The sequence below is a fragment of the Globicephala melas genome, chromosome 1 (genome assembly GCF_963455315.2).
Source record: "Globicephala melas chromosome 1, mGloMel1.2, whole genome shotgun sequence".
NCBI lineage: Eukaryota > Metazoa > Chordata > Mammalia > Artiodactyla > Delphinidae > Globicephala > Globicephala melas.
This window is the reverse complement of record NC_083314.1, coordinates 132,168,361-132,193,477: the sequence shown is the minus strand read 5'-3', so window position 1 is coordinate 132,193,477 and position 25,117 is coordinate 132,168,361. Positions and strand designations below refer to the sequence as shown.

Genomic DNA, 25,117 nt, shown 5'->3' with positions numbered 1-25,117 from the left:
CGGTGGGATGCAAAGGTGTATGGAAGGCACCTGTGTGCCCCTGCTGACGATTTTTTGCTTTATGTTGAAGGGACGATAATATCTTAGGTGGGGAAATAATGGAAATTGATTTGCACTTTAGCAGTATCTCTGGCAGCTGCATTATGGATGGATTGGCGGAAGCCGGAGACTTGTGGGCAGGCGGTTATCACGCTAAATCCGAGTGGGAAATGAAAGCTGTGTGTGGTGTGGGAACAGATTTCAGAGAATATGGATTGGGATATTTGGTTATGCCTGGGAGGCGAGGGAGGAGATAGCACCCACCGGGACTTAGTGAGTTGTAAACGTAGTGCCAAAGTCCTGGCTGCTGAAGTCCTGGAACCAGTCGGCTACAAGATCCTGAGGGCTGGATGATCTCCCCCGTTCCCGCCCCACCTTTTCCTCCTAACCCAAGGAACCTGGGCTTTGGAGTCCGGCAGATGAGAGTTCAAAATTCCCGCTGGGGCTTCCCTGGTGGCGCAGTGGTTGAGAGTTCGCCTGCCGATGCAGGGGACACGGGTTCGTGCCCTGGTCCGGGAGGATCCCACATGCCGCGGAGCGTCTAGGCCCGTGAGCCATGGCCGCTGAGCCTGCGCGACCGGAGCCTGTGCTCCGCAACGGTAGAGGCCGTAACAGTGAGAGGCCCGCGTACCGCAAAAAAAAAAAAAAAAAAAAAAATTCCCGCTGGAATGTAACTTCCACCGGGTCAGGATTCTATCTCTGGTTCGCAGCTATATGCTGAGGGACTAAAACAGTGCCTGGCACATAGTAGGGGCTCAAAAAACATTTGCTGAATGAATGAATCAATGAATGAATAGCCATACTCCAAGCCTACTCTCCTCCCTTGTGCATACCCTACTTGGAACGGTTGTTGCTGAAGGAAATCAACTAGCCTCGAACTTGACGCACAGTAGGCGCTCAACATGTTGTGTTTTTCCTTCCTCTCCACAGGAGACCGGGTCCCCAGGCGACCGCAAAAGGGGGTTTTTGTTCCTTGCCTCTTCTCCACCTCCCTTCGCCCCCGCGGGCCCCACGGGGTCTTGGGGAGCAAGTGGGCCGGGGAGGCGGGTGGGAGCGGAGCTACGAGGCGGGGAGAGGCGCGGGCGGACTGACAGGCGGCTAGCGCGGAGCCGTTCTCCCCGCTTACGTAAGGCGCGAGTCCCGCGCGGCCGGCCGGGGCTCCGAATGGGGGCGGGCGGAGGCGGCACCGCCCAGCGGGATCCGGGCTGGAAGCCTTGCGGAGCGCCGCGTCCCGGCGGAGGTGTGTGTTTATTTGACTGCTCCGGGTGGAGAGGCGCCGAACTCCGGCTCCTTACAGCGGAGAGCGCATCCGTCAGCCCTCGGCGGAGGTGGGCGCTGGGCCGTCCGCGCGGGCGGCAGCCGCTGCGACTCCCCGGGAGGTGACAGCCGCCGGGAGGGGCCGAGGCGCGGACCAAACGCTGCCCACGTGCGGGGACCCGGGTTGCGGCTCAGCCCCCAGTTCTCCCGGGGCGTGGGCGACTGGAGGCGCGCCTAGAGTCACCGCCTAGCCCGACCCCCCGACTCGGGGGAGGCTGGCGTGGGGATGCCCTACTCCCTCCTCGGACGGGGCGTGGGGCGCGAGGTTTAGGAAGGGATCGAGGTGGGGCGGTCCGGGTGGACCTCCGAGCCCCCGACGGCTGCCCCCGCCAGGGGCGGGCGCTCGGGCGTTCGCTAGAATCGCAGCGTGGGGCGAGGAGGGCGGGGAGGTGTAGCGTGGCGCTTACTCCGCCTTCTAGCCGCCCCGGCGCGGGGCGGAGGCGAGGGGTTGTCTCAAAAGTCTCTCCTTCCCCTGCAGGGGCGGCGGCAAGTCCCCGCGCGAGCTCAGGGTGTCAGAGGCTGAGGCAGAAGAAGCAAAGTTCCCAGGGCTTCTTCGAGGCCGCTGTCCGGGTTGCCAGTTCGGCTTCCCCCTCCTCGCCAAGGCAATGGCTTCCAAACTCCTGCGCGCGGTCATCCTTGGGCCGCCCGGCTCGGGCAAGGGCACCGTGTGTCAGAGGATCGCCGAGAACTTTGGCCTCCAGCATCTCTCCAGCGGCCACTTCTTGCGGGAGAACATCAAGGCCAACACGGGTGAGGACGTGCGGAGGCGAGGGGCGGGGTGAGCCGACGCGGGATCGGGTGAGGCTGGGAGGCAAAGGCAAAGGGCCGGCGAGGGGCCGGGTCTCTTCGGTCCCCGGGCGCCCTTCCCCCGCCCGCGTGTGGTAGTGCAGGCTCCTACGTGCCGGGGCGCATGCAGCCGGTGGCCCGCTGCCGTGCGGCTTAACCGCGCCAGGGAGGAGGCCGAGGCTAGTTGGGAGGAGGGTGGGAGGTGCACGCGGCCCCTCTCTCCGCGCGGGCTGCTTTTGCCGTGGCGAGAAGCCGGTTACCACCCAGCTGAGGAGCGAGATCCAGGCATCTGAAAGCCCCGAGCTTCCCTCTCGCCCAGCTTCCTTAAGGCCAAGCCATCCCCGTCCCTCGGCCGCCTCCTACCCCGTCTACTGCGTCCCTGGTGACCCAAAGCGTCCCCTCCTCTCGCCCGAGCCCCCCGGGCCGAGCGCCGCCCACCTGTGGGAGTCGGGCGGGGCCGCGCGCTGGGGAACCTGTGGCGCCGCGGGGCTCGCAGCCGCGCGCTGCTCCAGACCCTCCGCTCCGCCTGGGACCTCTGGGCAGAGCCCTGGGTGGCTTTGAAAGGCCTGTCTGTTCCCTGCCGCCTTCTAAGGTAAACTCTCACCACTCACTCCCCCCTCCTCTTCAAGCCGGGGCCTGGCCGTTAGGAGACAAGGAGACTCGTTCTGATAAATTACATTTTGAATCCAGCTTCCCTGGAAATGGCTTCTTGAGAATGCCTCCTTTGGCTTGCGTGGTGAATTGGGGGCTATAGATCTCCTGCTCGCTTAGCCTTTCAGTACGGCCCTTCTCCCCTCTCCTCCCACCCCACGTTCACACCAGTTCATAATGAATTGGCGTTCGAAGGCGAGAGGGAGCTGTGGTGCTCCTGCGAGGTATATATACATGGCCCTTCTGGGATGCAGATGCTCACGATTAGCAACTCCTTTATGAAAACTTGTTATTGCAGACGGGGTGCTTCACTGTGGCTTCTGTTCTCATCAGTGTCCTAGGTGGTTATGGCCTATTATGGGCTAATTATCCAGGGATCTTCATTACAGAAGCACAGATTAGTTTGGTGAGGTAGGTGGAGGACGGTGCTGGAAAACAGAAAGCCTGAAAGCGGGGAATTAAGATGTATCTCAAAGGCGGAGTTTTATTCATTATCTCTTAAGCAGGTTGTAAAAAAGCAAGCTTTTATTTTGATCTTCAAGAATCCTGTCACCCACCCTCAACATACACAAGTCCGAGTTCTGTGTACCAGATTGCACCTGGAATTTTCTCTTGTGGGTATTGTTACCACGATTGGGTCTATTTTAATTTTAATACCACATTCAAATGCATTTTATTCCTTCCGTGTTTGGAATGCAGTTTGGGCAGGGGTGAGAACTCTGTGAGAGGGAAGGCTGGCTCTCTACCCAAGGGTTTTGTGGTCAGGTGGGGCTTCTCGTGGTAGGCATAATGAGGGGAGGAAACTGCTGGGTGGGAGCCCATTTTTCTGCATTCTCTATAGCAACTGACTTGGTAACTTGTTTCTTCTGGCATGAAGGGCTTCACACCATCCATCCTGGTTCTGGATTAGTGGCTCTTTCCATTTTTAAAGAGAATATGATGGGAAGTAGTTGATTTCTGCACTTTTTTAGGGGTTTTGAAAACTTTCCACTTGCTGTTTTCCTTTATTTTGTTCATTTTAACTTTCCTTTGTTCTGAATTTTAGTTTCCATTCTCTTTCAAATGCTTTCAGTTCCCTCCCAGTGTTTCTCCCTGGAGTAAGAAGTGACTCTGCAATGTTTAAATTATCTTTTTCTGTTGGGAATCAAGTAGTTTATGCATGAACAATTAAAAAGCTTTGTCCGGGAAAGAAGAAGAGGAGGAATAAAGGACAGTGATTTGTTTTGAAAGTGGCCTGTTTCTAGTGGACTTGGAGGGTGTTCTCAGATTATTTTTTCTCTCTCAGAAGGTCTAAGAGTCTTACCGGCTCATTGCCTGGTAAATAAGAAAACATTCCACAGCATTTATTTTTTCTGTTAGCTGCTGTTTGCTTTTCCCTAATTTCCTGGTAGAGAAGCACAAGGATCCCTCTGTAGGTACCCCTTTATAGCTGAAGGTTTGAAGGAGATGATGAAGCACAGCAAAACCCCAGGAAATAAAACCTTGGTAGGAATTTAAGTTGGAAAGTAGCTCAGGCCATCTGCTGCAGCCTGGATTGGGGCATACTCCTGTCCACGAGGTTTTCCTGCAGCCACTCCCTGGTGGCTTCTCCAGGGAAGGGCTGGCTACTCTTTGCTTTTGGGCAGTCTTCCCTCACCTGCCCTGGCAGAATTCGTCTCTTTCCTCTGCACCTAGCCTGTGGATTCTGTTGCTGCAGTCACACACAGTTATGATGCAGTGCAGCAAATGCCTTCTGATTTATCCAGTAGAGACTTACTGAGTACCTGCTATATATATCAGTGTTCTAGGGGCTGGGGACTAGAGTGATATTTTTTCTACCTTTACCATGTTCCAGTTTCCACTGAGAGACTTAAAGGACAGGGATCTGACAAATTGCCTAATGCATAAAAGGAGTTCAACAAGTCTGATGAAGGCATGGGTCACGGATTCTATCTACATTTTTCCCAGAAAGAATCAAACAGCCTCTAGCGATCAAGTCCATTTTGCTTAATTAGCTCTATGATTTATGGTAAAAGTTTGTATTTACTGTGGATCTGAGATTAGCCTCATGATAGATGTCACCCGTTGGCTTTGCCTAGTCTGCCTGGAGTAGTGCAGGCTGAGACTTATCAAATACCTTATTTGAAGACCCACCCCCAAGTCTTTGGCTTACATTTTCTTTAGCAAGTGAGTGAGTAAATAGATGGGAGAGTTCTCTTAGACTGCCAGAAGCAGGGTCCTACAGTCTGTCATAAAGAATATTAGCATTCCTTGGGGCTTCCCTGGTGGCGCAGTGGTTAAGAATCCGCCTGCCAATGCAGGGGACATGGGTTTGAGCCCTGGTCCAGGAAGATCCCTCATGCCGCGGAGCAGCTAAACCCGTGCATCACAACTACTGAGCGCGCCTGCCACAGCTACTGAAGCCTGTGTGCCTAGAGCTGGTGCTCCTCAACAAGAGAAGGCACTGCAGTGAGAAGCCCGCGCACCGCAACGAAGAGTAGCCCCCGCTCACTGCAACTAGAGAAAGCCCGCACAGCAACGAAGACCCAAAGCAGCAAAAAATAAATACATTTATTAAAAAAAAAAGAATATTAGCTTTTCTCTATGTGTGCGTGTGTTGTTTGCAAGCATATGCATGAGCCTGTGTGTGCGCGCGAGTGCATGCGCACACACAGGAACACACTGAGCTGGCACTCAGTAGTGAGTTCCATTAAAATTTATATTTAGTGGTACCTTCTTTTGTTGAGTGATGGGTGACTGAAACTTCCTTCTGAAGGGTGTGAGAATCCTGTTTTAAGGATTATACTGGATCTACTATCTCAAGTGCAGGAAAATTGGAAAGTTTCCATTTGGAAGCATCCTGGACTTGAGAAAAGATGTTCAAGAACAAACCTGTTTCTGCTCTTAATATTAACTGCAGCTCTTGCTGAGGTTTGCAGATGGGACTGGCATTTCAAATTAGTCAATGGGCTGAGCCTCTCCTCTGAAAAGATGACCTAGTTCAGAGGGCTTAGGGGTTTTTTGTTTTTTGTTTTTTTATACTCATTAAGTATAAATGTGTGTCTTTTCTTATGTAAGAATGAAAACTTCTGAGAATTGGAGAAGTATTAAAGAGACTGATGTTCAACAATGTATCTAAAACAACTTTAAATAGTTCATCTTTTTGTAGATCATACAAAGTCTTGGCTTATTCTGCAATATCTGGAGTATGGTATATTCCTTTTTTTTTCTCCCCTAGCTTGGTGAGACTCGGAATGTAGCCCAGGTCAAGGGTCTGACCAGCTTGGAGGCCTCTGTCCAGTCTACAGGTCCACTTCTACATCCCCCTACTTTTTCTGGTTTCTTTGTCTGAGGGTTTTCCCGTATACTTCGGGAGAACTATTTGACTTGAATAAGGTGGCCCATGACAGTAAGACTGACTTTGTCACATTCACAGCTGAATCTGAGCATCCTTCCGGTGTGGTCATTTTTTAAAGTAGCTTTTTCTGATCAAAGTCACGCCTTGTAGAAAATTTGGAAAATGTGAAGCTGTGGAAGAAACTGAAAAGGCAAGTGAAAATTACCCACAATTCCACCCCAACACTTGGAAATTCCACAGAAGTTATTTTACTTTTTTTCTTTTCTGTGTATTTGCCCCACTACCCCCAACAAACTTGGTGTCCTATTAGTTGATAACCGTTCCCCCTCCCACTTAGATATGTATTGTAAGCATTTTCCTGTGTTCTTAACGCTTCTTCAAAAACATTTAAAATGTCTGTATTATAGTCCGTTCAGCAGATATTTTTTTGAGTATCTTTTGAGTACTCAGATATCCCTTTGTTCTTTTTTTTCTTCTTTTTTTGTCTGTGTCGGGTCTTCGTTGCTGCATGCAGGCTTTCTTCTAGTTGCAGCGAGCAGGGGCTACTCTTCATTGCAGTGTGCGGGCTTCTCATTGTCGTGGCTTCTCTTATTGCAGATCACGGGCTCTAGGCATGCGGGCTTCAGTAGTTGTGGCTCGTAGGCTCAGAAGTTGTGGCTCATGGGCTCTAGAGCACAGGCTCAGAAGTTGTGGCTCACGGGCTTAGTTGCTCTGTGACATGTGGGATCTTCCCAGACCAGGGCTCGAGCCTGTGTCCCCTGCATCGGCAGGTGGATTCTTAACCCCTGCGCCACCAGGGAAGTCCCTCCCTTTGTTCTTAGAGGTGAGAGTCCACAGCAAGGTGAGGGGATGTGGACATTGAGGAGACAGGAGATAGCACATATGGAATAAGCAGCATAGTATTTGATAAAGGTGCCTGTTATGAAGGAAATGAAAGGGTGATGAGTTAGTGATGAGGCTAAGGTGATTATCCTAAGTTGTGTGATTAGGGAGTGCCTCTCTGGGAGGTGAGTAACCGCAGGGATGAACATATAATGATCCAGGAGTGGAGTGTTCCAGGGAGAAGGGACAGCAAGTTTGAAGGCCCTAAGGTGAGACTAGCACAGCTTGTTTGAGGAACAGAAAGACAGGGAATATGATTGGTGCCTGGTGAGCAAGGGGGGTGTGGAAGGAAGTCATGTGGAGCCTTGAGGGTCCTGGGAAAGATTGGACTTTAAAGGCACTGGAAAGCTATTGAAGGGTTTTATAGGACAGCAGCACGAGTGGATTGACCTTCTAAAAGTTGACTTGGGGTTCTGTGTGAGGTGACAAGGGTGGTACCAGGTGGATGAAGAGAGTGGACCGTGGCTTGGACTGGGCGGTGGCAGTGAGAAATGAAGGGCTTTAGGGTGTGTATGAAGGCAGGGCTGACTGGAAGGCATGAGTTGGCTCTGAGGGGTGATGGAGGCAAAACAGTGCACAGTGAGTCCTAGGATTTTGGCCTGAGCCTCTGTGTCAGATGTACCTTAGGGTTGAACTAGAGTCTGCCTAACCAGTGTGGTATGGAACACTTGGGTTATTTGCTGTTTAGTAATGCTCTTATGAACATCATTGTATGTAAACCATTGAGCAGATATCCTCTCCTTGGGATAGGTTACTGGGAATAAAATGACTGGATCAGAATAGTTTTTTAAAAAATATATTTTATTTGTTTAGTTTCACTGGGTCCTAGGTGTGGCAATTGCGGCTCGCAGGCTCCTTAGTTGCAGCTCGCCAGCCCCTTAGTTGTGGCATTGCAAATTTTTAGTTGTGGCATGCATGTGGGATCTAGTTCCCTGACCAGGGATCGAACCCAGGCTCCTGCATTGGGAGTGCAGAGTCTTAACCACTGTGCCACCAGGGAAGTCCCCAGAATCGTTTTTAAACCATAGGGTAATGAGAGGTTTGGTACAATATTGCTTCTGTTTTATGTTTTGGTTTTTTGGCCCCAGGCATGTGGGAACTTAGCTCCCTGACCAGGGATCAAACCTGCACCCCCTGCATTGGAAGGTGAAATCTTAACCACTGGACTGCCAGGGAAGTCCCACAAGAGTTTTAAACTTAGCTTACAAACATCCAGACAAGGTTTTGGTGTAAAGGTATCTAATAGGTGCTACTACTATATTCATGTAATTTTTGGCTTACTAAATATTTTATTTAAGTACAGACATAGATACACATACATTTGTACCTATGGTTTTTTTTTTTTTTCCAGCCATGCCGCATGGCTTGTGGCATCTTAGTTCCCCAACCAGGGATTGAACCCCGGGCTCTCAGCAGTGAAAGCGTGGAGCCCTAACCACCGTACCACCGGGGAATTCTCGGTACCTACGTATTTAAACTCTTTCCTTGTTTTTCTGATTATAGAAATAGTTTGTATTAAGTTATCAAAGGTTTAGAAATCCAAGAAAGATAAGGAAGCAATAAACTTGTAATCACACTAACTGGGAGGAAAAAATACTGTTAATACTTTTTATATGCAGTATATCTTCCAGACTGTTTTTCAAGAATATATTATGTATTACTATTTTAAAAATTGCTTGTTTATTTCACAATGTATCATTTAATATTTTACAATGTCATTGAAGTCTGTTCTTTAATGTGAGTTTAATGCTTTGTACTATTTCAGTATAATTTTTATTCCACTCTTGATTTTTTGGAAAGGTAATACATGCAGATGGTAAAATTTTCAAATACACTAGGAGTGGAGTGGAAGATCTCTCTCCCATCCTGCCCTCTGGTTCCCCAGTTACTGTCCTCAGGGATACCTACCTTTTTACTTTTCTTGGATGTTCATCCAAAGAATTTGTGTATACATATATCTCATGTATGTATAGTGGTGCCTCTTTTAAAAAAAATGTACACATATATACTTTGTTTTGCCTTCTTTTTTTTAAAACTTTGAAGTATAGCTTCGACATTGGTTTCTACTAGCACTTATCAACCTACCACGTTCTTTAAAAAAAAAAGGCTGGATGCATACTCTTATTGTACAACTGTACCATTGTTTCTTTAACCAACCATTCTCAGGTGTTTTGGTCTCCGGACCTTTTAACATATAAAAATCACTGAGAACCCCAAAGAGCCATTTTTTTGTTGTTGTTGGGGGTAGGAGTTTATTAATTTATTTATTTTTGCTGTGTTGGGTCTTCGTTTCTGTCCGAGGACTTTCTCCAGTTGTGGCAAGCGGGGGCCACTCTTTATCACGGTGCGCGGGCCTCTCACTGTCGTGGCCTCTCTTGTTGTGGAGCACAGGCTCCAGACGCGCAGGCTCAGTAGTTGTGGCTCACGGGCCTAGTTGCTCCGCGGCGTGTGGGATCCTCCCAGACCAGGGCTCGAACCCGTGTCCCATGCATTAGCAGGCAGATTCTCAACCACTGCGCCACCAGGGAAGTCCCTAAAGAGCCTTTTTTATACAGGTTCTCCCCGTAGATACTAACTGTATTAGAAATTAAAACTGAGAAAATTTAAAAATATTTACTAATTCATTAAAGCTAACAATAATAAACCCATTACATGTTAACATATGTCTATAAAAACATAACTATTTTCCAGAACATACGCAATGAGAAAGAGTAGTTTTGTTATGAGTATTTGCAAATCTCTTAAGTTTGGCTTAATAGAAGAATGCTGGATTCTCACATCTGGTTCTTCACTCAGGCGGTGTGCTATTTTGTTTTGGTTAAAGTATTGGAAGACTATGTGTCTTCACCCAGATATGTCGTTAAAGGGGGAACTCACAGACTCCTGGAAGGGTCTCATGGACCCTCAGGGATCCTTGGACCATACTTTGAGAATGGCTGGTTTAACCAGTCCCCTGTGGATGGGAGGGTAGGTTATTTATAGTCTTTCAGTATACAAGGCATGCTGGGCTGAATGTCCTGTAAATATGTCTTCCAACAAATGTGTGAGTGCCAAGCAGTGTTGGCTTATGGGACAGAAAGAGGTGAGACAAGGTCTGTTCCCTGAAGGAGCTGCTAAGTTTATTGGGAGAGGCAGTCAGGCAAACAAGTATGAAGTCGTGAAAGGGAGCAAGATGAGCGTTTGTAGGTCCTGGGGACATAGGGAAGAGGCAGCCTACCTGGCATTTAGGAGGGGGTAGGGTTTGGGAAGGCTTTTTAGAGCTGGAGGAGACTCCTGAGCTGAGTTTTGACAAATGAGCCCATCTGCAAGGTGAGGAAAGGTGGTTGTTGCCACACAGAATCGGAACTCCCCCTCTAGAGCTTGCTTGTGGTTCACAGGGATCTTTTGTGTGCTTTTGTGGCTTGATCACACCTTGTATAATATCGTTTCAGACCTCATTCATCTCTTAGCTGTACGTACCATCAAAGGAAAGGGTTATTATTATACCTGCTCCAGATCACCTTTTCCAGTTTCCATTACTTGTGCTTACCTTTAAGATACATACACAGAGCTTCCCTGGTGGCGCAGTGGTTGAGAGTCCGCCTGCCGATGCAGGGCACACGGGTTCGTGCCCCGGTCCGGGAAGATCCCACATGCCGCGGAGCGGCTGCGCCTGTGAGCCATGGCCGCTGAGCCTGCGCGTCCGGAGCCTGTGCTCCGCAATGGGAAAGGCCACAACGGTGAGAGGCCCGCGTACCGCAAAAAAAAAAAAAAAAAAAAAAGATACATACACATATGGTACCAGGAAACCTTTAATCTTCTGCCTCAGGCTTCCTGGAACTCACGTGATGGCAACTGATCATGAAACTAGTAAACTGGGTAGTAGACTATTAGCTATAAATCCACCCATTGGGAAGGGCATATAGAGTTGCCTCTTAAATTGTTGAATGGTATGTAACAAGTAAATTGCCAAGTAAATTGTTACATGGTATTATGCTAGTCTGCTCAGTAGCACTCTGTGTGGTCCATATTGTGAGAAGATTTAAGACTCAGAAATTGTTTTTCTTGTAAAGTTTTAGACAGTATGCTTTCACAATGGATCAGATAATATCAACTACATATTGTCTTTTATCAAACTAGATAGATACACATTTTTATTCATATATTTTTAAAGCAGGTAGTAGAGGCTTTGGATTACTCTGCCTTTTTCCCTCCACCACTTGGTATTTAGTTCAGGTTGGACTTTAAGACATAGTACAAAAGGTCTCATTTGTAGAGCTTCCTGCAGTCCAGTTAGATGGCTGATGTTATATTTTAACAGTCTCACTCCAAGTTCCAAGAGTTCTTGTACTGGTTAAACGACAGGTCCAGCAGCAAGCATCCCTTCCTTAGCCAGAAAGACTGATGGTATTGAAATAATGCAAAGTCAGTCCTGCTCATCAAATTCCCAAGAAGCTAGAAATCAACTATTTTCTGTACTAAAGCACTTTTTTGTATCACAGCAACCTGTGACCCTGGCACTTTGTAATTCTTGTGACTGTAATTCTTGTGACTTGATCGTTGTAACTAACGTTTGCAGTGGGTCAAGCATGCGCTAGGCCCTGCAGGGGCTAATGTACGCACATTCTCTAGTTTACACACACATCTACAGGGCAGTTGGAATACATCATTTTACAAATAAAGAAATGACCTCAGAGAGGTTGAGTTACTTACCTTAGGTTAAACAGTTAGTTAAATAGAGAAGCTAGCATTCAAACTTGGGACCACATGGCTGGGATTAAACTTCCCATTATGTCGTGCTGCTATGCAGGTACTCCAGTAACTACTGAAACTCCACTTCATGTCTTAGAAATGCCACACTGGGACAGGAATGGCAGGGAACCTTTGCAGCTTAGTTCTCCACAAGTCCACTGAGATTTGGCTTTAAGGGTGACCTAGAGATATGTGGTTTGTTCTTATCATTCTGTCCTTAAAACATTAAAAGAAAAAAACTAAAAAAGGACCCACTTCCTCCTTTCTCCTAAATAAAGGGCCAGAAAAGGTCTGAAATAGAAACCATGTGTAATTGTGAGGAGGCAGAAATTGCTTCTCATCAAAATGGTAAGATTTCTGGAATAGTACCTGCACTTGTTTTTTTATTAGTTGTTTGACAGATGTTTCTATGCCTGCGTTAGGTGGGGGGAGGCATGCACAAGTGCCCTTGAAGCATTTATGGTTTAAGATTCAAGTTCTCGGTTCCACGTTATAGTCCTATGAGTCACGGTGGGGTGTATGTGGGTGAAGTGTTGGTCACGGACACGGTCGGGGAGGGTGTTATGCAGAGGTACCTTTCTCCCATAATGCCTTTCACACTTCCATTAATTTCTCAGTCTGTTTTCAGTCCCATCACTTCCATGAAGCTTTTCCACAGCTGTTGCAGCTACATGTCAGTTTCTAATCTGGAATTTCTCTCATCCTCATCTGTACCTCTAACATGGCATTTACTAATACCTCCCTGTGAGATGATCTATTTCATAACTTCAGTTACAATCTTTCACCATCTGAATAGTACGTTCATTAGCGTCAGTGCAGCTCAACAGATGTTTTGATAGCCTATTAGGGCAGGAGGGACAAACAAAGGAAAAATAATCAAGATAAATTGTACACCTTATGCCTTATAAGTACTATGAAGAAAATGTAATAGTACAGTGACAGTGACTGGGAAGACCACTTGGAAGTGTGAAGTTGGAGGAGGGCTGTCTGAGGAGATGATGTATAAGCTGAGCTCTGAACATGCGTGTGGAAGCCAGGTATATGTAGACTTGGGCAGAGGGAAGACCATGTGACAAGACTGTAATATAGGAGTGAGCTTTCCATGAGTGGAGAGGAGAGGAGGCAGGTGTCTCAGGAGCACCGTTGAGTGTGGAGGAGATGGCAGAAAAGGAGGCTGGAAAGGTAGGCCTAGGGCCTTGCAGGCTGGCCAGGAGTTTGGGCTTCATTATAACTGGATGAGAAGTGATGGGGTTTGTTGTTGTTGTTTTTTGTTAGTTTTGTTCACTTTTTATATATAACAGCTTTACTGAGATATAACTTGCTTATAGTAAAGTTTCTCCTTTTAGAGTGCACAAAGCAGCGCCTTTTAGTATATTTTATAGAGTTGTGCAACCATCACCACTATCTAATTTCAGAACATTTTCATTACCCTGGAAAGAAGCCCTGTACCCATTAGCAGTCATTCCCCATTCCCCCCTCCCTCCAGGCCCTGATAATCACTAATCCACTTTCTGTTTGTATGCATTTGCCTTTTTTGATGTTTCGTATAAATGGACTCATACAATATGTGATTTTTTTGGAGCTGGCTTCTTTAACTTTGCATGTTTTCAAGATTCAACTGTGTGGTAATATGATATGTATCAGTACTTCATTCCTTTTTATTGCATGATAATACTCTGTTGGCTGGCTGTACCACATTTTGTTTATTCTCTCATTTGCTGATGGACACTTGGGTTGTTTCCTGCTGTGAACCTTAGTATACACGTTTTTGTGTGGACATATGTTTTCATCTCCCTTGGGTGTATACCTAGCAGTGGAATTGCTAAGTCATGTGGTAACACTATGTTTAACATTTAGAGCAACTGCCAAATTATTTTCTAAAGCAGCTGCATCATTTCATAGTCCCACCACCTATGAATTGAGTTTTCCAATGTTTTCACATCCTCATCAGTGCTTGTGATTGTCTTTTTCTTTTTTCTTTTAGCCTCCCTCCTGGGTGTGAAGTGGTGTCTCATTGTGGTTTTGATTTGCATTTCCTTAAGGACTAACGACGTTGAACATCTTTTCTTGTGCTTCTGACCATTTGTATGTCTTGTCTTCGTTGGAGCAATGTCTATTTAAATCCTTTACCAGTTTTTACGATTGGCTTATTTGTCCTGTATTGCTGAGTTCTTTATATATTTTGGTTATAAGTCCCTTATTAGATACATGATTTGCATATATTGTCTCCCATTCTGTGAATTGTCTTTATCTTTTTGTTTGTGTTTTTGTTTTTTATTGGGCTGCACCATGTGGCTTGTGGGATCTTAGTTCCCCGACCAAGGATCAAACCTGGGCCCTCGTCAGTGAAAGCACCGGGTCTTAATCACTGGACCGCCAGGGAATTCCCTGTGAATTGTCTTTTTACTTTCTTTTTTTTAAAAAATAAATTTATTTATTTATATATTTATTTTTTGGCTGCATTGGGTCTTCGTTGCTGTGTGCAGACTTTCTTAGTTGCGGCGAGCAGGGGCTACTCTTCATAGCGGTATGCGGGCTTCTCATTGTGGTGGCTTCCCTTGTTGCGGAGCATGGGCTCTAGGCACGTGGGCTTCAGTAGTTGTGGTGCATGGGCTTAGTAGCTTTGCGGCATGTGGGATCTTCCGGGACTAGGGCTCGAACCTGTGTCCCCTGCATGGACAGGCGATTCTTAACCACTGTGCCACCAGGGAAGTCCTACTTTCTTAATGGTGTCCTTGGAAGCATAAAAGTTTTGAATTTTGATGAAGTCCAGTTTACCTGTGTTCTTTTCTTCTTTTGCTCTTGTGATTTTGGTGTTGTGGCTAAGATACCATTGCCTCATCTAAGGTGAAGCCACTGTTTTTAAATATGGAATTGACAATCTGGTTCACATTTTTTTCAAATTAGTTTTTATTGGAGTCTAGTTGCTTTACATGATTCACATTTTTTAATAGATCACTCAGGCTGTTTGGAAACTGGACTGGATGGTTCTAGAGTGAAACTTCCAAAGACAGGTAAGAGGTTGTTACAGTATCCACAGACAAATAGGTAGACTTTAAACTTCAGTAAGTATTTGTTTAATCAAGGTATTCTAATAGCATCCTGTTAGATGGGATGTTTCTCAGGGAAGTTCATTTGGAAGTACCCATGTAGGTTTGGCATAGCAAGTAGTTGGCACGGAGGTTGGCTCCATGGCATAGAGGAAATATAGTTGGGGTTTGGAGTCATGCATACCTCGGGCTCGACCTCTAGTAATTGTGTTGTCCTTCTGTTTTCCTTTGAATTTGTCTTGTTTCCATTCTTGTCCAAACAAAAATACTTACATTAAAGTTAGGTGTGTGCCTCTTTTGGAAGACTCCCTTAACGTAAAATAGCTTTTTAAAAGTTGTGTCATCATTAAAAAGGGCAGTTTTCTAACTTTACCTATTTGTCTGATTGGATAGATTTTTCTCAAGGTCTTTTAATATACAGGGTAGCTGACATATCTGATTCAACTTTTGCTTTGCTTGGTTTTCCTAAATTCTAACACAACTGCTTCTGTAGTTTTTCTCCTACATGACCCCTGTAGATCTTGGTAAAAATAACCCATGTGGTTTGCAGGAGAGCTATAAAATATTGATTGCATGTATGAGTATAGTTTCCCAGTTTTCTTAAATGGTGACTATAAATACCAACCCAGGACATAATTTAGTTTTTCCAAGAGGGAGACTGATTTTCAACTTGCATTACTTCAGTGGGCTTAGTTTTTTTTAAAAAAATCAGGGGTACAGCTTGGATTGAGATGAAAGTGCAAAACCTTTTCATTGAGCTCATAGTTTTGTTTCAGTTTTCTGGGGTTCTTAGGAACTAAACACTATGCATAACAATGACTATTAGTTTAATTATTTGTTCCATTTCTTAACATCTTAGAATTGGAAGGGATTTTAAGTCCTTCTGTCCAAGTGGCCATTCTGCGCTAGATCCCCTCTATAGAAGCTGACAGCCAACTTGCAGGCTCTTTCATTGCTGGACAGGTCTAATTGTTGGAAGATTTTTTTTCCTTATACTGATATGAAAGCCAACTCCTTGAAACTGTCATCCACTTATCCAGCTTCAGTCTTTTGGTGTCACATAAATTAAACCCACTAGCTCTTCAGATAATTGAAAATAGTTGCTAGGCACCGCTTCCCTGACTTAAGTTGCCTTTTTTTTCCCCCCAAGAGAAACAGCCCTAGTTCCCCCAGCCATTCTCCCCATGATACCATTTCTAGATTCTTTTGCAGCCTGATTTCACTACGACCCTTTTAATCTGCAATGGCCACCCTTCCGAACAACTGGCTAAATGTGGCAGGATCATTGTAGCTATGTTACCGGAAAGCCAGGTTCACGTCTTGGTGGGTGTCAAGCCAAAACACACAACCAGGGTGAAGAATGGCAGATGGAAGGACTTCTTATTACTTTACAGCAAGTAATTTGGGATCTTTCTGAAAGCAGCATCCCCAAACAGCAAAACTGGGGAAGTTTTAAGCTAAGGGGACATGCATATTCATGAAGGGGCTTGAGCAGAGGAGAATTCAGCTTAGAATTGGGGCAAAGGTCTAAGTCTTGGTTGATTGAAGCCTAGTGGGTCAACATCATCATCCTGTCCTCCACCTGGGTGGGGGCTTCAGTTGCTGCAAAACTCAAATATGTATATTGTGTTGTGTATCCCTTGAGGAGGAAATAGGACTCTGCTTTATCACTGGACTATTGTTTGACTGCCTTTTCTCTGTTCCTACATTCCTTTGTTCCCTTAAGATCATTGATTACTGAGACCTGTTCAAGGGCAAGCATTGTGGCCAAGGCTTAGATCACAAAATGGCTTAGGCCAAAATGGGTTCTCTCATGTCAAGAAAGCCATTCCTAGTTCTTTTTCTCCGGGACCTTCTAACCTATCTGCTTACAGTTAGAATAGATTTACTTCTGTATCCTACTCTAAATGAACATGTCATTTGGGAGTATTTCTGAACATTGTCCTGCAGTGCACAGTGTAGTTCAAGTAGCCTTGTAAAGCTGACAGTATTTGAGGGTATGTACTAGGGTCATCTCAGACCTAAGTACAGACACCAGCTACTCCAGACTACTCAACTCTATAGTCCTGTCCTTGAGTGAGGGTCCAGAGATCCTCTCTCTTCCTTGGCTCCTTCTGAAGGTTAGAATAGCTAAAAAATTAGGGACAAATTAGAAAGATTCCAGGACGAATTCCAGATGGAATTAATCACTTAGTCTAAAGATTGCAGGACACGGATCAGCGATGAACAACTCATGACTAAATTTACCCAGATTGTCATTAATTATAGTTTCTTTGGATTGTTTTCCACATATTATTTTATGAAACCCAGGACTGTAGAGACTTAGGTTACTGAGTGAGAGTTGGAGTGCCTGGTGCACGGTGAGGCCAAATGAACGGAGAAGTCGGAGTTTGGAGCAGGCAAAGTTTTATTGCAGGGTCAAGCATGGAGAACGGGTGGCTTGTGCACAAAAACCCCAAACTTCCTGATGGTTTTTGGGGAAAGGTTTTTTTGTTTTTTTTTTGTTTTTGTTTTTGTTTTGTGGTACACAGGCCTCTCACATGGCTCAGTGGCCATGGCTCACGGGCCCAGCCGCCCCGCTGCATGTGGGATCCTCCTGGACCAGGGCATGAACCCGTGCCCCCTGCATTGGCAGGCGGACTCTCAACCACTGTGCCACCAGGGAAGCCCTGGGGAAAGGTTTTTATAGGCAAAATTTGGGGTGAGGGCTGCAGGGTGTGTGACTTCCTTCTGATTGGCTGGTGGTGAGGTAACAGGGCGGTGCTCCAAGAATCTTGAGCTCAGCCTGAAGTTACGTTCCTCTACCTTCCACCTGTGTGGGGCCTTAGTTCCTGCAGAAGAACTCAAAGATATTGTTATGTATATCCCTTGAGGAGGAACCTGGATCCTGCTTTAATCCCTGCACTGTAGTTTCTTGACTGTGCCTCCTTTGTTTCTTCATTCCCTATTTCTCTGATTAGTAGCTTTTTGAACCTGCCCTTTGGAACTCAGGGAAGGTTTAGGAGGCTGAAGCCTTTATCCTGCAAATAAGAAATGGGGACCTGGAAAGGCTTTTGTGCCCAGGAGCTCCCCACAGGGTCCTGCTCAGTTTCACTTATGCTAAATATTTTAGCGATGCAAAGCTCTGAGATGTAGTCTTTAAGAGTTTGGGCTCTGACCCACATAGCTGGGTTTGGAATCTGACTTGGCCACCCTACCTGTATGAACTTGGGTAAAGTAGCTAACCTAACCCTAAACTTCTTGTGTAATGGTAGAGCTACCTCACAGGGTTTCCTTGTGCGTATTAAGTTAATATGAGTTGGCAGGGCTGAGGCTAGGATGAGATGAGCAAGGCATTTTCCTTGAATAAAAGATTTAAAGGGGTGCCAAAAAAATCAATAAACAAGGTAAGTGGTAGTGTAATGCAGTAAAATGAACAAATGCCAACATTTTAAATAAAGACCAGATCCGACAGGACTGAGATTAGGGTGAGGTGAGTGAGAATGAGTTGTGTGCAGGGTTGGATCCTCTTCAAAATTTTCATAGTTTTTCATCATGGACTTTTTCCTGAATTTGATATTTGAAAACACTGGATTAAAATATCTATCTTGGTTACTAGAGCTTGTTTTCTCTTGTACCCTCTCCAATTTTTTGCCCAAGGTGAGTGCCCTGGTTGCAGGCAAATGTGTTGTGTGTTGATGTCTGTTTGTAGTTATGCAGGGATGCAAGTCTGTTTGCAGTTATGCAAGTTATGCAAGTCTGTTATGTAGTTATTGCAGGGATGTTAGTTTTGTGGAGGAAATGCATTCTAAGAGCCTTGTGGAAGGATTACTTTCCCCAGCCTAGATATTTCTGTGACGTTATCTCAGAGTGCCAGTCCAAATCTCGTAATCAAGGTCAGTTTTAGGTTTCCAAATGTCATGCTTCAAACACTGCTGAAGTTCACACCCCAGAGAATAAAAAATGCATGCACTGAGCTTATGTCTAGGGGAATCCAGCCAAACCAAACAGCACTGCAACATTGATTCTCCTCAATGGTGGGGATTGTGAAAGACAAACACAGATGGTGGCTGAGCCGGAGCTGGAACTACTGTTAGTCGGTAGGAGATGTTCTAAGTGACAGAAGGCAGGACCCCACTGGGGGTTGGGAAGTGGTGTTTCTAGAAGTTGAATTATGGTGATAGAGTCTTTCTGTAATTCTGGTTCTGCTCCAGTTTGCCTTTAGTTATACAGGCCTGATGCTTTTTTTTTTTTAAATTAATTTATTCTTGGCTGTATTGGGTCTTGGTCGCTGTGCAGGGGCTTTCTCTAGCTGCGGCGAGCGGGGGCTACTCTGTCGCGGTGTGCAAGCTTCTCATTGCGGTGGCTTCTCTTGTTGCGGAGCATGGGCTCTAGGCGCGTGGGCTTCAGTAGTTGTGGCACACGGGCTCAGTAGTTGTGGCTCGTGGGCTCTAGAGTGCAGGCTCAGTAGTTGTGGCACATGGGCTTAGTTGCTCTGCGGCATGTGGGATCTTCCTGGACCAGGGCTGGAACCCTTGTCCCCTGCACTGGCAGGCGGATTCTTAACCACTGCGCCACAAGGGAAGCCCCAGGCCTGATTATAAACATGTCCTGCAAATCTTTTTCATAGTTAGTGACCAGTGAAGGGCAAAAAAAAGCTGCAGAATGTTTTAAACCATGTTCTTGACAGTCCAGATGTTACATAGGCAAGGCAAGCTATCTGCTGGGCACCACCCTATTGCAGTAGTCTTTCCTTCTTTCCTTATACAGATTTATCCAATGTTGCTTTTTGCACAAAGTAAGAGAAATAGTTGTTCTTAAAAGGTTACGTGAACTGGGTGGGTGTTGTTGATGCTTTGCATAAAATATGTAAAACTAAATAAACTAATAATCATCATAGCAGTTTTCATTGGCTTTGATTAGGTTTAAATTTACCTGCAGGTTTTCTCATTTTGTTTTTATGTTCCAAAGAGTGGAATCCAGTTATATACTTGAGAAGTGGAATGAGTTAAAACATAACTTCATTTTGTTGGCTGCTGCCAGACAGTGGTGCTTTGCTGTGTCGAGGTGGCTCTATTGCATGAATTTGATCACTTTTAGAGACTCCAGGTATCTTCTGGCTTAGCATTTAAAAAAAAAAAAAAAGGGATGAGAAATTCTTGTCTCAAAAGAGTGTATGTCACCTTCTTTGTACCAGTTTTTAGAGAACAGCTGTGGCAGTTGCTGAGCTATATATGTCTGCTTTGTTTTCCTTCTTTCATTTGGTGGGTGGAGAAAGTGTGAAAGTTTTAAGTTGAGTCTAAAATTGTATATCTGGTGGAGCATTCAATTGCATGTATGTGCATATCTAGCAGAAGATGTAGAGACCTGAGTGCATATTCCACACTCAAGTGTAGTGTAGAATTCAGCTTCATCGAGGGGCCAGCAAACCAGTGGCCCTTTCATTTACAAGGGAAACATCCTCAGTTATTGAGGAACTCCTTTTGGAATAGAGGCAACTAACTGGGCATACATTGTCCTAGCCTGAAAGCAATCCTTTGGTTTAATGGGCGGAGGTTTATGTTTCCTGTTGGGTAATTTACCAGCTCATCTTCAGATTAGTTAGTGAGGTAAGACTTCCAGAGTCAGAGAGTGAAATCCAGTGCTTTCTTCTCTTCCTCCTCATTACTTCTGCTTCTGGGCCAGCTTGGACTGAGTTTTAAAGAGATTTGCAAACCACACATCTTGGTCGTTAGTGTTGAGTCATTACGATGTGCGGCCTGGTAGTGACTGTGCTCAGGCATAGACGTGCTCTCATGGTGTGGGTGATGGGCGACCCTGGGGAACAGTCTGTGGCACTTGGCTGGTCCTCCAGCATTATCTGTTGAGTTAGGAAGACTCAGGTTCCCATCACCTGCTTGGTCAGTACACAGCATTTCACTCCACCATCTACGGTACTGGCCACTCTGTAATCACTCCTTTTTCAGATTTCACGCTTCCCTGGAATTCTTCACTTCTGCTTTTCAGTCTTATAAGGGCTGCCGTCTTCTGCATTCCTCACTCCTTGTTGGACATTAATCTTCTTCTTCCAGAGGACTCCTAATCTAAGGTGGTTGTATTAAAGGTTTGGGGGTGATGAAGGTTAGAGTCTGACATAAGCAACATCTTGATATGGCATATTATTATTATTTTTGGCCACACCATGCAGCTTGTGGGATTTTAGTTCCCCAGTCGACCAGAGATCGAACCCGGACCCCCCTGCAGTGGAAGCATGGAGTCTTAACCCCTGGACCGCCAGGGAAGTCCTGACATGGCATATTAGACACCACTGTCTGAAAACCTGTCTGCCATTCCCTACACACCCCTTTAGCCCTGCCTGCCCCTCTCCTACCTTCGAGTTCAGTTTACCTTCCTGTTCTTCTCCCTTCTGGAAATTTTGCTCTTTTTCTATCTACCAGCTTTCAATCATCCAAAACCTGTTGTTACTTTCTTATCCAGAGCAGTTTACCTTTTCAGCGTCTACCCCACAGATAAATCCTAGCCCTACCTTTGCTGAGCCAAAAACTCATTAAATTGCTTTCCCTGAATGAAGTGTAGACATAGGCTTTAAAACTTTAGTGTGTTTTATAAATCTTATTAAATTTTAGATAAAAGTTTCTTATGTCCCCTCAAGTACTTCTAAGAAAGAGAAGAGTATTATTAAGACTCAGTTTCCCAAGACTTCCCTGGTGGCGCAGTGGTTAAGAATCTGCCTGCGAATGCAGGGGACACGAGTTCAAGCCCTGGTCCAGGTAAGATCCCACATTGCTGCGGAGCAACTAAGCCTGTGCGCCGCAACTACTGAGCTCGCGTGCCACAACTACTGAAGCCCGTGTGCCTAGAGCCCGTGCTCCACAACAAGAGAAGCCACCGCAATGAGAAGCCCGCGCACTGCAACGAAGAATAGCCCCCGCTCACCACAACTAGAGAAAGCCCCTGCGCAGCAACAAAGACCCAACACAGCCAAAAAAAATAAATTTATTAAAAAAAGAGACTTAGTTTCCCTTTGCCTAGGACAGACCCTCAAGTGTCAGGGTTTATTTATTTATTTTTCTTGCTACATTTTGCTTTCCTTCCTTTTTAAAAAATTCTATTTTTATTTGTTTACTTATTCAACTTTGAAAACCTCTTGAAGGCATCCTTTGCTCCCTGAGGCTTAGTTTAAGTCACTCATCTAGACCAGACCTGCAGTTGAGATGTTCTCAGTTCAGAAGGGGAGAGGGCAGATGGCTGAACAAAGGATGGCACTCTGGGAGGAATTGGGAGGAAGAGACTAGTTGCTTGAGGAAGTGGAGAAAGGCTTGGAGGCAGGGCCAGGGAATCCAGCACTTACTGGCATGTAAGATACAGGCTCTGGGAATGCATCGCCTGCGAAGCTAAAGCACTTCGTATCTCCATTTCTTCAACTATAAACCAAGGATAATAATGGTACTACCTCTGGGACTTCCCTGGAGGTCCAGTGGTTAGCACTCTGCTCTTCCACTGCAGCGGGCACAGGTTCAGTCCCTGGTGAGGGAACTAATATCCCACATGCTGTGTGGCGTGGCCAGAAAAAAAAAAAATGGTACTACGTGTTAGCCTTGTTGTAAAAATCAAATGAGACAATGCATATAAGTGGCTTGAGTAGGGCTTGGCCCAGTGTTTAATTTTTTTAATGTGACCCATAATAAGGTTGAAATAAATTTCTAGGCCCAAGATGGAATTGCTTCTGCTTGGTGTGCCACACCAGCAAACCGAAACTCAGGTAAGTTTCGTGTCCATGTCAGTGTTCTGCTTGACCGTAAACGTGGTACATCCAGTCAGCCAGTCCCCAAATGCCAAGCCAGCTCTAGGTCTTCTTACCCTAAACCAGATCGACCGACGATGTGGCCCCAGCCAATCAGATATCTTTTTCTTGTCTCTTCCTTGTTCTTTATTCTTTATCCTATAAAGGGCTTCCTGCCTTCTGCCCCATTTTGCAGTTCTCTGAAAGGAGACTGTCTCCTTTATGAAGTGTTTAAAGTTTGTCTGTATCACCTAAATTGTCATCTTTAATCATTTTTTGAACAGTAGGAATTAGAACCTTGCAATTAACTATATACATACAAATACATAAAATGACATACATTTAAAAAATTTGTAATACTCTCCCTTTTTGTGTACAAAACACTTTTTAATTTCAAAACCAGAATTGTGATACTGACAGCAGTTTGACAACCACTGGTCCAGCACTTAAGTGTTTAATGACTGTTGCCTCTGGTATTTTCCCCCATTACACTCTATCTATCTGTCTGTCTGTCTATCTCTCTGTCTGTCTATCTTATCTATCTATTTTAAATTGACCTGATTTTATTTTATTCATTTATTTTTATGGAGGTATAGTTGGCATACAACATTATATTAGTTTCAGGTGTACAACATAATGATATTTGTATATCTTATGAAAAGATCACAGTAAGTCTCGTTAACATGTCACATAGTTAACAGAATTAATTTTGTTAATTCACATCTCTCTCGTGATGAGAACTTTTAAAATCTACTCTCTTAACAGCTTCTCAATATGCAGTACAGTATTATCAACTGTGGCTGCCATGCCGTACATTACATTCCCCATGACTGACTTATTTTACAACTGGAAGTTTATACCTTTTGAGCCCCGTTACCCATTTTACACATCCCTCACCCCCTTCCTCTGGCAACCACCAGTCTGTTCTCTGTGTCCACGAGCTTGGTTGGTTTTCTTTGTTGTTTTTTTTAGGTTCCACATATAAGAGAGAGCATATGGTATTTGTCTTTCTCTGACTTCCTTCTCTACTTTTATTTATTTATTTAATTTTTGGCTGTGTTGGGTCTTAGTTGCAGCATGTGGGATCTTCGTTGCAAAGCACGGGCTTCTCCCGTTGTGGCACATGGGCTCAGTAGTTGCGGTGCGCGGGCTCTCTAGTTGTGGCTCTGGCGTTCAGCAGTTGCGCGCACAGGCTTAGTTGCCCTGTGGCATGTGGGATCTTAGTTCCTGGAACAGGGATCGAACCTGCATCCCCTTTATTGGAAGATGGATTCTTAACCACTGGACCACCAGGGAAGTCCCTGTCTGACTTACTTCACTTAGCATGATGCCCGGAAGGTCTATCCATGTGGCAAACGGCAAGATTTCCTTCTTTGTTATGGCTGAGTAATATTCCGCTGTGTGTGTGTGTCTGTGTGTATATGAGTGTGTGTGTATGTATGTATGTAAGTATGTATTTCTCTCTCACCTTTCCTTTATCCATTCATCTACTTATGGACCTTTAGGTTGTTTCCATATCTTGGCTATTGAACTGTAGTGAACATGGGGCTACATAAGTCTCTTCAAGTTGGTGTTTTCATTTTCTTTGGATAAATACCCAGGGTGGAATTGCTGGATCATATGGTAGTTCTGTTTTTGATTGTTTGCAGAACCTCCGTACTGTTTTTCATATGACTGCCCTCTGGTATTATTATTGTTGTTGTTGTTGTCCTTGCTGGTGTTAAAGGATGATTGCATGTCGGCCTTCTCAGTGGACCACGTGACCCCACTGGGAGCCCCAGCAAAAAGAGTGGGAGCGGCAGCTGTTTCCTTCCTTCTCGTTCCCTTTGTTCGCAGGACTCTCTCCTACCATCCACGGGAGGCTGGGGAACGTGTACCTCTTCGGTGTTCTTGGAGTAGTGCTTGACCAGAATATTGCCGGAAAGCTATGACAAAGGGAGGGAAAAGGGAGGGAGGCAGAGAGAGAGAGAAAAAAAGTCCCCCATGGGCAGCAGTAGCAATCCATTCTGTGTGAGCAGATGGCACTGGAGGAAACAGCAGCTTCCCTTGTACAGATCTGCAGCCAAGATCCTGCCCAGAGAGGCAGCCGACAAGACGCCTGGTACAGCCAGATTCCACACCCGGGATCTTCTGCAATGGGAAGGAGTTCCTTTTTTGTTGCTTTAAAAGTGAAATTCCTCCCTGTCTTCTGAATGGGGCTAGTAGTTGGGTTGTGATAAGGTCACAGGGGAGTTGAGAAAATCTAGAGAGCTTGTAAGATTTGAAGTATGATCCCACCCCTTGGAGCTGAAAGTACCTGGTGTGGTGGATGCCAAGGCAGACTTGCAGAACTTGAGCTTGAGGAGATGGTTAAATGCTCTGGGTCTAAAACTCACCTTTGATTTTGGTAAACCTTGTGGATTACTATTACTTGCCTTTCCCCATTTGTTCCCTTGCCCAGATTCTGTTGCCTTCACCCCAATCTTCTTTTTCTCCTTTGCTGCTTACATAAGGCAGCGTGTGGTCCTTCTCCAGATGTTCATGGTGTGTCTATAAATGCATGTGTTCCTATTCTAGGCCAAG

General features: G+C 45.5%; 1 protein-coding gene across 3 annotated transcripts in view; it reads left to right on the top strand.

Annotated features, from left to right (window-relative positions):
• Nucleotides 1–1,187: 1,187 nt before the first annotated feature.
• AK4 (adenylate kinase 4) overlaps nucleotides 1,188–25,117 on the top strand; it is a 77,699-nt gene continuing 53,769 nt past the window's right edge. For 2 of the 3 annotated variants that reach the window (XM_030865855.2, XM_030865854.2), the window contains exons 1-2: nucleotides 1,253–1,367; nucleotides 1,835–2,106. In XM_030865855.2, the coding sequence (XP_030721715.1) occupies nucleotides 1,962–2,106 (145 nt within the window). In that variant the 5' untranslated portion in view covers nucleotides 1,253–1,367; nucleotides 1,835–1,961. Of the gene's footprint in view, nucleotides 1,368–1,834; nucleotides 2,107–25,117 lie in introns of all 3 variants that reach the window. The other variant, XM_060304718.1, reaches the window with a different exon arrangement.